General features: G+C 29.9%; 2 protein-coding genes across 2 annotated transcripts; one reads left to right on the forward strand and one right to left on the reverse strand.

Moving 5' to 3' along the window:
• Positions 1-655: 655 nt before the first annotated feature.
• Positions 656-7,515, reverse strand: LOC130449684 (vacuolar protein sorting-associated protein 53 homolog). The gene is made up of 8 exons (XM_056787643.1): positions 7,362-7,515; positions 7,087-7,305; positions 6,032-6,398; positions 5,431-5,958; positions 3,861-4,269; positions 3,005-3,163; positions 2,865-2,943; positions 656-1,208 (listed from the first exon to the last, which is right to left on the reverse strand). Exons 1-8 carry the CDS (start codon positions 7,437-7,439, stop codon positions 690-692), a joined length of 2,358 nt encoding a protein of 785 aa, XP_056643621.1. The 5' UTR covers positions 7,440-7,515; the 3' UTR covers positions 656-689.
• A 418-nt stretch (positions 7,516-7,933) lies between these two features.
• On the forward strand, positions 7,934-11,466 carry LOC130449683 (cilia- and flagella-associated protein 251-like). The gene is made up of 4 exons (XM_056787642.1): positions 7,934-9,249; positions 9,443-9,525; positions 10,820-10,949; positions 11,168-11,466. The coding sequence occupies exons 2-4, from the start codon at positions 9,451-9,453 to the stop codon at positions 11,269-11,271; spliced, it is 309 nt and encodes a 102-aa protein (XP_056643620.1). The 5' UTR covers positions 7,934-9,249; positions 9,443-9,450; the 3' UTR covers positions 11,272-11,466.
• The last annotated feature ends 1,453 nt before the right edge of the window (positions 11,467-12,919 follow it).

Consider the following 12,919-nt stretch of genomic DNA (forward strand, 5'->3'; position numbering starts at 1 on the left):
GGAGGTTCTTCTACCTCTCTTCCGAAACTATTTTCATTTAATTGTTTAGGGGAGAGTGAGGATGTTTAGAACATGATAATGTGGAAAGTTGGCTTCATGAAGTTGATTTTCTTCCAAAACAACAACCTAACCTCAACTCGATTGTGTATGAAATTTCGTGAATTTAAGTTCGAATTTGTCTAAAGTTATCAAAACAAGTGAAATTGCACTGAAGATTCTGAATTTTCCAATACAATGTTGATTCACGTTCACAATTTACTAAAAAGGTAAATATTTAAAACCCCATTATTTTAAGTTTGTTATCTTTGGAGGTTATGTTTTCAGTACAAATTCTAACCTAACTTACACCTGTTATATGAAGAAGCCAAGGAAAAAAGTAAAAAGAAAAGCGACGAAAAGCCCTTAAGAGACAAATAAAGTTCGACTCACAAACAAAGAAAGCAACAAAAATAGTGAGCTCATTACATAGTTTTAATGGGAGTTTCTCCAGGAGAGAGTTTTATAAATACAATCAAAATAATTATATATATATATATATATATATATATATATGTATATATATATATATATATATATATATATATATATATATGTGTGTGTGTGGGGGGGGGGGTTCAAAACCACTCAGGATCTGTATGAAATGAAAATTTCCATATTAAAAAATTGAGAATACCTCAAAATGTTTCACTTTATTTATTACTCTTAAAAATATCGGATAATACAGTCTGATCTTGTCTCTTTACGCTTTTCATCTCCAAAACTTTATGGAATTCCGTGAGTTGACTGTCCGGTAACAACTTTTTATACTGCTCAACAAAATTCTTAGCCGGTTCGATGGGTGTCATAACAACTTTCAAAATCATTTCCGCTCTAGTCATACCTTTGGTGACAACTTTAACGTACGCCGCCGGTGCCGTGCGGTTTATTTGCGATGCTATTGACGGCAGATTCAGTAATACGGTTTTCAACATGTGAGTATCTAGAAGAAGTTGTTCGGCACCTTCGGTATTGATCGGTTTGCATTTGTATATGCTTTGGATGAATTTAGGTATGAAACTGTTGGCGAATTTTATGCAGAATTGAGTGAAGTATTTTCTTGAATGTGACAGGTTTTCTCGTATTATAGGAACGTTGGTTTTCAGGTGAGTGGTAATTGAGGTTATGTATGAACTTTGATCACCGACGGTGTCGACGTTCTGCCATTGGACCTATAATACAAAAAAATACAAATTAGTAAAATATAAATGTATTTTTTATTCTCCTTCCTCTTCTCATAATTTTTTTTAAGATTATTATACAGGAGGAAGTGAAAGAACTTAAAAGACCTCATACAACATTTTTCAATCTTCTAAAAATTCTCTTTTAATTTCCGTTCCACTATCACTAACTAAAGATTATGGAACATCAAACTCAGATTTGAAGATGCTTGAACATTCTATAATGCCAATAGAATTTGCGTTGGACTCTATTATATGAGTTTGTTCGTATTTCGAAAAGTAGCAATATGACATGATATTTTATAGAAAGAAAAGGTGAATCCCGTAATTTAGAAAATTCCTAGCCTATTAGAGCTGATGATGGGTCTAAAAATCTGGTATAAAAATCAAGAACAAAATAGTAAGGAACGGAAACTCGAAAGCTGAAGTTAACTTTTTGATGTGAAGATTCACTTAAATCTAAAAGATCTATTGTGCTCATGATCTACTGAATTACCAAGTATATCCAAAAGTAAATCCTCCTCCATCGATTTTTTTGTTTATAAAGGAAGGAACTTATAAAGATTTCCTGTTACAACTCAAGATATATGAAACCATGCGACTCACAAAGATCTTTGTTGTAAGCTTTATGAGGCGATGATTCACTGAGATCTGAAAGATTTCTCAGTTTCCAAAAGGACCAAAAACCCAAAAACAACCCTTCTGTCCACACCCAGGGTCCAAAAAAATCGAAAACATTCCTTTGTCAATATTATTTTTACCCGGGAAAGGAGGAGTTACGTGAAAAGATCCTATTACAACTCAAGTAATATGAAGTCATCCTTTAATATACACAGAAATATTGGTGTCATGAGCTTGAGAACTTTTTGAAACTTTTCTGAACCTCACTGAGTTATATGGAGATATCTTGTTACAACTTCTTAATATGAAGCCATTCTGTAATATATGCGCAAATATTTTTGTTGTAAGCTTAATGAGGTGGTGATTTGCTGGATCTGGAAGAGTTTTTTTGCCTCTTTATTCAATTTCCAAGGACTGTCCCTGAAACTATGTTTGTGTGTATGAACAAGATAGTTTTTGAGCCTTGCATTCACCTATTTTGTACGTAGATGTTTCCTCTTCCAAATCAAACAATCTGCAATAGTCTCTTTCACTAGTTTAGTTTCTTAAGGTGTCCATGATCGTTCACGAGATATTTTGTCTTCTTTCTTCACTAGGTCATCATCAATCTTATTTACTTCTAATCCATTTGATTCTGGTGACTATAACAACTACATTCGTCTCTTTCTGCCAGTTTTAGAATTTTAAGGTGTCTATTCAGGTGATAATATTCTGTTGGAAACTGTGTGGAAATTTTTATTGGAAATTTATTTCAGCTAATGCATAATTCCAATATCATCTGGTCATAGTTTTCCAGTAGTACAATAGCTTGTCTTAACCCAACAATGTTGTCACAGTAGTTCAATCTTCTTTTTTTCTAAATTTTTCCAATATTGTATAAGTGCTGGTCTCTCTTCTTCTCTAGTTTAACAACTTTCTGATTTACTTTTAGGTAAAAACCCAGAACAGTTAATATAAATTAGTTATTTATAATAGTGTATTAAAAATATAAAGTAGTTGTGTGAATTTATCCCACCCGATACTAACCTTACTCATTGCTGTCAATGCAGGTTCGCATGAATTTTCTAAATCTTGTACTAATAATTGAATGCAATTTGATATTACTCTAAAAAATAAACGAATCAACAACAATATCCATATACTCGTAAAGGTTTGTTTTGACTCACTTATGGAAATTATCTTGTTCTTTAGTCAAATCAACTTGGTCCGCCATCGAAGGTACTATTTTTTCTTTTAATTTATCCTGCAGTTGTTGAGTGGTTTCTAAACAATATTCGGCTGTTGTTAATATATAACAAATTTTTGTTTGTTCTTCTTTACTGAACCTAAGAGTACAAATATAACGAAAAATAGGTGAAAATACTATTGTAGTGGGAGGTATGATAAATACAGGAAAAGAACATGGAGCTTGATTAACTTATCAAGTTTTGTTTCAAGAAAACAAGAAGTTCCTCAAGAAATATTAAAATCCATGTATGATAAAGTGAATACTGTTTGTGAGTGGTATAAATGGAAATGTATCATTTAATTGTCCTTAGACCTTAAAAATAAGCCAAAATGTGCGAAAAATCAGTTCAAGGGAAAACGATTTTATTAGTGGCTCTGGTTCCTGATATTGAGAAGGCTAAAACTGAGAAAATGAAATCCATTCTCAAAGAAACCTTCAAGGGCATTACTTTAGCCTATACCTCATACTCTGGCATCTATCAGATTGAGATTAGGAATGTTAAACATTGCTTGGATTTCGATTTATTTATTCAAGAAGAGAAAATAGAGCAAAAAGTGGTATAAAATTGTCAACAATGTGCCTATTTTATATTATGAATCAAGTTTTGTTACAAGAAGACGAATAGTGCCTTGCTGAAAGTTAAAATCCATCTATGATGATAAAGTGGTAGCTCTAAAGACTGTTTGCAAATGGTATTGTCTATATACCAGAAGATATGGATCAGTTAAGGTCGAGGTGGTCTTAAACTTCCTTGAAAATATCCCCCCTCCTAACCTTTTAGTTGATTTTCATACCTGGTTAATTCTCCTTCTTTCAACAAAGACGAAAAGTTCTGTATCAATCCGGACGTTGATATTTTCTGCAAATCTTTGGTGAAATTTTGCACCGAAGTACCCAAACTTTGTGGTTCTATTTTGGGTAAATTGCTCAACAACAATTTTTCCGCATATTCATGTAAATATTTCTGAAAAGTTTTAGTGAGATTCAACATAGTTTGACCATTATCCAGTTGATTACATTGTATCATACTCTTCTTATAAAATACAAACAGATCAGGACAACTGGGTAATATGGAAGCTTGTGTTTCGGTCGCTTCTGTAGGTTTACTTTGTTTCTGATCCAAAACGAAACGTTCAATCAAATCAGCCAGATTTCTATCTACACTTTCGATGTAGATTTCTAAATGGGGGATGAAACATCTACCTAAAAATAAAAGATTTTTTTCATTCATAAAAAGCACTAATAATATAAGCCAGGTACAAGGAAAACTATCAAAAGCTATTTTCTGGCAGTCAAAACAGTCTTATTCTTGATCAATTGAGGTAAATAATCAATTAATGACACTTTTAGACAAAAAGGTGATTATGGAAAGTATTTTTTTTTATTAGTATAATATTTGATGCATATTTCACTGTAGATATGCCATAATGATATTTCATTTATTTTATTTTTCAAATTATTTACTCATATGTTCTTTGTTTCATCTTAACTTATGTTTCTTATGGTTAGAGGTTGTTGAAGACCGGCACATGTTTCCTCGCAAGTTCTTCATTTCTGCTGGTGCTGGCTACCTGAACTGGCAGACTTCTGTTCCTATAATCTCATGCTTCATGTTTTCCAAATTGAACAATATTGAACACCAGCTGTAGTCCTCCAACATATGTTTATCTCACTCTTTGTTTCTTGAGGTTAGACAATGTTGAAGACCATTTTGTGTTGACTTGCACTGTCTTTTTCTGCTGTTGTTACTACCACTAGGTTTTTCTTAGAACTATTTGACTATATATTCTGTTAATGCCAGTTAACTCAACATAAATGAAGTCTAATTCCCTATCTTCGCCTCTAACTTGATCTTTCTTATGATTAGAGAATGTTGAAGACTAGCTCATGTTTCCTCGCAAGCTCTTTATTACTGCTGAAGCTGGCTACTTGCTACCTGACCTGGAAGTATCTTTTGCTTCATGGTTTTCAAGTTTAACAATATTGAGGATCAGTTCTAGTCCTCTAATACCTGTTTTACTTTCACTTTGTTTCTTGAGGTTAGAATATGTGTCAGTACTACTAGATTTTCCATAGAACTATATTTCACTGTTGATAAATACTTGATTTAGTTGGTTTTCTTTGAATTTGTTAAATCATCTTAAGAAAAAAATCCCGAGTCTCCAATTGTTGAAATCATTTCACTACTAGATTATGATATTAATAATCTGTTCGTTTAGGACATATCTATAAAGACCACAGTTTTTTACAAAATATTTACAACAATGTTCAAATACAGAAGTTATTCAAAATAAAAAATTGTATGAGTTCATAAGTAAGTCACCCAAAAACTTATCAAATGAATATAATTTCAACTCTATTTACCTATAAGTCCGTGGAATGCAGATGAATTAATATCCTCAATTTTACCATAATCGTTATGTTTATTGTCATCCCCGTTATCTTTAGAAGCATCACTATTTTCATTCAATGTGATACCGGTGAATCTCCTAGCTAAAAGTCCTTCGAATGCAGAAGTTTTTTGAATGGCATAAAGTAACAGTTTCACATCTATTTCATTCTTTCTCTTCACCATAATTTTCGATAAGGCTTCTCTGGTATCATGACAAAATTGAACAGCTATTCTCTCTGATACTTCCCAATTTTGTGGAAACATATTACCTAATCTATCTTCAAATTCCAATAAATGTTTCTTTATCCAAGAATATCTTTTGTCTATTTTATCTAACCAAGCTGTATCTTCGGTTTCTTGGAACAAGTGACTGTATTCTTGTAACTGTACATTCACAAACCATTTTAGTAATTCCTTTTTCACTTTGGGATCCAATATCGAGAGCACCAAACATGCCTGAGCTAGTTGTTTGTTTGGAATAGCAGTTTTTGTATTTGAACCTACGAAACTAATTATTATAGAAACTTTGAGAAATATATAAGATAATGCTATCAAGCAGATTGTGTAACTTACCAGAAAATGCCTCTTTAAAGTCGTGTGTTATCTGTTCTGCTAATTCAAAGTGTATAGATTTGACTTGATCACTCAAACTCTTTATTTGTGGTATATTGGAATAGTTCTCAAAATGTGTCATAACTTCACTTATAGCTTGTAGTGGTAGCACTATTTCACCATACAATCTCCTCTGTGTGAGAGATTTCAGTGTATCAACCCCCCCAACTAACATGTGTAAATGATTCAGAGTGGTTATAGCCAGGGTTAAATTTCTTTTCGCAGAATCAAGTTGTTTTATATCTCTTGTTATTTCACGGACCATTTCTTCAGATTTTTCCGCTTGTTCCTTAATGTCAGTAATATGTGCAAAAAGTTGTTTGATGACCTAAAAACTCTCAAATATAATTCCTACATTGTGGGAAGTTCATCAACCATTTCATCAGCATTATTCAAATATTTTTTAGATGATCTAGTACACAAACCTTAGTATAGTGTATAACTCATGTAGAAAATTTGATATTTCGCACAAGTGTGACGAGATGATAAACTAAAAGATGCAAACTATTTCAACCCTAGTTTATCACCTTGTCAAATTTGTATGAAATACCAATTTTTCCGCACTATTTTCACAAAACTAATTTCCTATACCAAACAAAAATTTTTTATTTAATTATTATGAATGTTAAAACTAATGTTTCAACAACAATATACACTAGAAAAATATGAGTTTTTACAATTTGGAAATGATAAATTTACTCCCAAATTTATGAATATAATAATTCCATTGAAAATATTAAAACTATATCTAAGAGATAATCTAGAATCTACTAAGCACCTAAAATAAGAAAAAATTTAATAAGATTTGCTTTCATAATAAATTTTTTAAGTAAAACTTACAAAGAAATTAAAAATAAACTACTATGTTCAAGCTAGACAAAGAATGATAAGATTGCTTCAAAGTGAACTCGGAATTCATTTAAATTTATACAAGTCTTTAAACGCATTAAAAAAAGTTATGGTACAAAGTATAACACTAAATTTATATATAAGTAAATTATTATGTTTAAACAAACCTTTTGTGCTTCTTCTAAAGCTTGTCTTCCTTCTTCACTTGCTGTTATTTGACTACGAACGACAGTACTTATTTCATTATCTATCGAACTTATTTTATTTTCAACTTTAAATACAACTTCGTCTATATTTGATAATGATTGTTCAGTTGGAAATAATGAATTAATATAATCGATGCTGTTAAAATCAGGTTCATCTAGAGGATCTTTACTAGGAAATACCTTCAAATAAGGGTAATTTTGATTTGTTCTTACTAAAATGACGGAAACTAAGTTACCTCTTCAATTGCTTTTTGAACTATAGGAGGAAAAGTGATAAATAGATTTTCATCATCAATTTCTTCTTCAATATCCATGTTTGTAAATATTTGTGACTAAACTATGAACTACCGAAAACGTCACAATATACTATAACCTAAAAAAATGATACTCTTCTTCTTCAATTAAATATTCTGGTGGACCAATATTACATATAATGATAAGATCATAGAATGTTAATTATTTATTATCGATTCGATAAATATACCAAGGGAGCCAAAGCATACTATTAACATAAAAGAAGCTTTCATTATTTTATGAATTCTATTAATATAAGATCCTATTTTCGTAATGTAGCCATACAACTATCGATAATATGGCTTAGGATTAAATAAATTTATTAATGGAAGAGTATTGTAAACTTATTAAAAACTACTTATTCTCCACCCATCCCGAAAGCAAAAAATATCTAGAAATAAAAATAGATATTGATAATTTAACATCAAGTACTGTATGGAGTTCATGTTTGTGAGCCTGTGCAATTGCCTTGATTTTTTACGGAAATGCTTTGCGGGATGGATTGTATTGTTTCAGTCCCACGGACGTGATATCACGTTAATACATAAAATTGATAAAAGTGTCGTAAGACTCAGAATCAAGTAAATTCCTCAAAAAATAGCATCGTGGAGTGGTGTTCAAGCAATTAACATATAACCCTGACATAATTCTTTATTAAGGAATTTAAGGAAAATAAGTTTAACCAGACTAAGGGACGAGAAGAATTATTGGGCTCAAAATGCTAAATGCGGCCCTGATTACATTATATGTTTTTCGGCAAATTTTTGTTACATAATACTCGTTCATACTTATCGAAGCACCCTCGTATTATTAGAGCTTACTTATGGTTTTGATTCTAATTAATTAGTGTTCTATATTTTAATTGTATCATCGTCAGTTTACTATTTATTCAAATACTGTTTGAGATTTCCGTTTTATTTATACATTACATTTCTGGTAGGAAGTTCTAAGCTATATAGCAGGAAGAGCGTGGTTATATAGCTCACAGTGTATTTTTACAATCATTGCCTAACCAGTTTAAAATTGTATTTAGATTCTTTGATTATTCATTAGAATTATTGAGAAAACATTGTATCTTAATCTTACGATTGAAATTGATATTTTCATTGCAGATTGATATCTTTATAACATTACATTTTTTGTTTACCCGAAAATTTTAGATATAAAATACACGTCCGTATTTATCGAATCACCCTCGTACAATCACACTTAACATATTGCTTTGATTTTGATTGATTAATGAACCCTACTATATTTTAATTGTATGTGCACGATTTTTGAATCATAGTTTTCAGATTTTCCTTTTATTATGAAATCCGATTTTCTAAATACATTTCTGGTTGAAAGGTATTGGAAATTGGAGCTATATTCTACGAAGAGTGTGGCTATATACCTAACAGAATGCTTTTATAAGGATGCAAAATGCATAACTATTTTAAAATAGATCGATCATATTTAGATTGAGAATAAGGAACATCAATTTATTGAGAAAACAATTAATTTTAACCTGATAATAAAATAATCAAAATTCATTCTAATTTTTTGCGTTATGCACAGATTTGAAGTTCAATGTTCTCAATGCCCAGAGTTGCCAAAATGCTGTGACGCTCTTTTGCGCAACCGCCCTGTCGATTCTCTTTGTTTGTCGTTTCATTTGAAATATCCGTTATTAGAGCTTGGATTCTTTCACTGATGCTGTTTGGTCATTCATCGACTGGAAGGTAGAGTGTAACAAGCTTGTGAGCCGGTTGTCATAAACAGAAGCCAAGCCAAGCTTTCTATATCAATATACAAAACAAATTTGTTTTCTACACTTGTGGTGAATTAAAAGTAAGAATAATTTATTTGTTATTTGTTTATATTCACTACTTACATATTTTTTAATATTCTAATTTACTCTTAAATTAAAACAAATATTGATTTATTATAATTTATTATTATTAACGAGTAATTTAAACTAAAGTTTGTGAATATTTGTTTTTTTAATTATATTATTAATTAATTGTGCATATTTTGTTTTCAGTATTCAAAATGTCTGATGAAGAGGTACAAACTACCAAAAAAGGACGCAAACCTGCAGCAGAAACCACAAAACGTACTAAAAAGGTAAGATTCAATAATTTCTTTATGTTATTACAACATTTTCGATAATATTTTCTTGATACAGTATATTGACGCCAATAAAAACCGCCAAAATCCAGTTGAGACGCTAATCATATATTCAGAGGTTAAAAATGCCTAGTTAGTTTGGAATCGTTTTTTATTGTAACATTTTTTCAGTATATGTATAATTTAATTATTTATATTCAATATTTTTTTATATTCTTTATTATAAATCAACCATTTTGTTTATCCCAGTTCACTACTAAAGAAATTTTTACAGTTTCATCTCCAGATCTGGCTTTGGAAAAACTGCCCAAATATTTTTTTAAAAATTACTTTTACAATGTGTGTTTTTTAACTTTTCACTTCTTAGATCTTTTTATATGTGTTTAATAAAAATTTAATTTAATAAAAAATTAGTTTTAAAAAGCAAGTAATAAATAATATTATATAATATTAGTTCAAAAAAGGGAAAAAGTAACGTTTTGACCTATTTCAGACTTCATCAAAATATTTTCATAAATATTGTCATTCTTCTTTGGTTTGAATTATTTTTTTATCAAAATTCATCAACTGATTTATTTCTCCCAGTACTACTTGAGAAATTTTTATACTTTCATCCCCATGTGTGGCTTTTGAAAGACAACCCAAATATTGTTGTTACGAAATATTTGTACAGTGTGCCCAGAAAATAATTTTGTAGCAAATATAATTCTTATATTTTATACTATTTTTTTAGTATATATACAATTTAATTATTTTTTCAAACTTTCCACCTTTTTGTAAGTTTTTGTGAAAAAATTTCTTAATTTTAGGTCATTTAATAAAAAATTAGTTTTAAAAAGCAAGTAATAAATAGCATTGATCTTTTTCAGTCTTTATCAAAATATTTTGATAAATATTGTCATTCTTTGCCTGTTTAAGTTATTTTTTTATCAAAAAAGACCGAAAATCAAAAATATTTATCTGGAAAACAATTTAATTATTAATATTCAATTTTCTTTTTCATTTTTTATTTATAGTTTAATTGACTTATTTCTGCCAGTATTACTTAAGAAATTTTTATACTTGCATCTCCCCTGATTTTTCAAAAAATACACGGCATCTTCTTTCTTTCCTTAATTGGTGCTTGAATCCTTTAAGAACCAGTGCCTTCTCAACAATCGACTAGCTGGATGAGGTCCAGAATTTTTTTGTACAAAATATTTCAATCCATTTTGTTCAAAAGATAATTTTGTAACTGTTATATTTAAGAAATGTTTTAATTGTTTTATTAAGTTAATCATTTTTCACATAGGATACTAAAGCTGATGCTGAAGATGCTCCGGTGGTGAAAAGAGGTAGAGGTAGACCGAAATCAACAGTGAAGAAAGATACAAAGAAAGAAACAAAAGAAAAAAAAGAGACAAAGTCCAAAACTAACGGAGGTAAGTTGCATTCATCAATACCTATAATAATTAGAATTGAAAAATACTTTTGAATTTATTCACATGTCAATAAATTATTTTGATTCAAACAAAATATTTTTTTAAATGCATAATTTAACGATGTATGAAATATGGGTAGTTCAGTTCAACTCTAGTTTCAAATCTGAATTCGTTTAAACAGATATAGTATTAAAACTAAAAAAATTCTTCTCTTTCAGTGAGCAAACGCGGTAGGAGGCGAAAGGAAGAAAAAGAAGAATCGACCGAAGAAGAAAACGGTGAAAAAAGCAGCGAAAATGAGGAGGAGGAAGAAGACGAGTAGACATTTTCGATTACTTATTTGATATATCATTAATTACTTGATATTAAATGTATGTAGGATAAATTATAAATTGTATTTAGGTTATTTTAGAATATAATTCATAAGAAGAATACTCTGCATCTCCTATAATTACAATTTTCAATATTTCGCGTGACTTCTGTATAACAGTAGACTGAAATACATTTTGTATATATATTTACTGTAGTTTTTATTTCTTTGAATCTCTTCCTCTTTTTCTGGAATATTTTTCTAATTTCAAAACGTTCTGAGTATACGTTTCCAAAAATAACAAAACTTGAGATTGCAATGACGATTTCAGTGTGCTCATTCGAATAAACATTTTTATAATTGATTCTCATGCAGAAAATTTATTGAAGAATTGTAGACAAAACTCATAACCTCGGCAAATTGTGCGTTCCAATATAAAATCTCAATAAACGAACCCTTAAAATTTGAATAATTATGATAACGAGACCAAAATTGGATATTCTTTTTTGAATATTCTAAAGTTTTGGAATAGTTATAAAAGTAGTACACGATAGGCAAAAAAAAACAAAATTATTATTACTTTAGACGCGTAGAATGAAAATTCGCCAAGTCCATTTCAAGAAATTTTTGGAAAAGTGGAAAAAACTGTCACAAACAGACCAATAATAAGAAATTATTAATAGGCCTGCACTGGTCCAGTTCAGTGCAGCTACCAAGTTGATTGTTGGGTTTGAGGTTGTTTGATGTGATTCAGGCCTTGTAGTATTAATAATAATGGAAAACGATTTAATACTTTTGGATATTTTACATTCGTCCGATGACGAAGATGTAGTGTACCGTTTCCAGATTATACTTAATGCACTGCACTGACTCTAGATCCAGTGCAAGCAGTACAGTGAACTGGATGAACTAGTTCTCTTGCACTGCTTCTAAGAATAGCGATACTAGCGCTGGTTCTGCTACAAAAAACGCTTTAGTGTACACTTTCTGAATTAGTTCTGCCAGTGCAGCTACTACGAACAAACCTAATAAAACCCATAATCGCAAGTTTAGAGTTTACAATTTCTACACTATCATTATCACGTAGACTTACTATTATTTCATTTTTATCATTTTATGACTTATTAGATATTCTGTTATTTTTTGTTTCAATTCTTTTAGTGTTCCTTCCTCATTTGTTTCCTTTATTACTATTTTGGGTTCTAAAATACTTCCAGCAGTAATTCCCTCAAAAGTATTAGCATTGAGATTTCAATTTTCACTTATTTTCTCTTTATTGAGTAATTCCTTCAATATATTGTTGTCTTTTAATTTTTTTAGTAGATCTAGTGTTCAGTATCATCATGATTTTCCTGCCTCAATTTATTAATTAAATTTACTTGTTCCAGATGTGTTAATTGCTGTTGCTGTTCATTTATTTTCTTTACAAGACTTTTTACCTCTGGTATGAACTTCTTTTCAGTATTTCAGTTTGTGTTTTGCATTTTATTTGTGCTTGTATATACATATGATATACTGATTCACAAATTTAGCCAAAAACCAGACTGTCATCCCTAATAAAGCAGCAGATGATTTATTATAAATAAGTATAAGACACAAAGTATAGTATTAAGTTTTTATTACTTAAAACTTAATAGATTTGGAAAGATTATTAAAAAAA

Source organism: Diorhabda sublineata, chromosome 10, assembly GCF_026230105.1.
Source record: "Diorhabda sublineata isolate icDioSubl1.1 chromosome 10, icDioSubl1.1, whole genome shotgun sequence".
NCBI lineage: Eukaryota > Metazoa > Arthropoda > Insecta > Coleoptera > Chrysomelidae > Diorhabda > Diorhabda sublineata.

Bases quoted from the DNA above. Each gene is read 5' to 3' on its own strand.
- LOC130449684 (XM_056787643.1), bottom strand. From the start codon at position 7,439: ATGGATATTGAAGAAGAAATTGATGATGAAAATCTATTTATCACTTTT. The intron at 5,959-6,031 runs GTAAGTTACACA...TTAGTTTCGTAG, and splicing joins CTTTAAAGAGGCATTTTCTG to GTTCAAATACAAAAACTGCT. The intron at 2,944-3,004 runs GTGAGTCAAAAC...TTTATTTTTTAG, and splicing joins GAACAAGATAATTTCCATAA to AGTAATATCAAATTGCATTC.
- LOC130449683 (XM_056787642.1), top strand. From the start codon at position 9,451: ATGTCTGATGAAGAGGTACAAACTACCAAAAAAGGACGCAAACCTGCA. The intron at 9,526-10,819 runs GTAAGATTCAAT...TTTTTCACATAG, and splicing joins CCACAAAACGTACTAAAAAG to GATACTAAAGCTGATGCTGA. The intron at 10,950-11,167 runs GTAAGTTGCATT...CTTCTCTTTCAG, and splicing joins AAAGTCCAAAACTAACGGAG to TGAGCAAACGCGGTAGGAGG.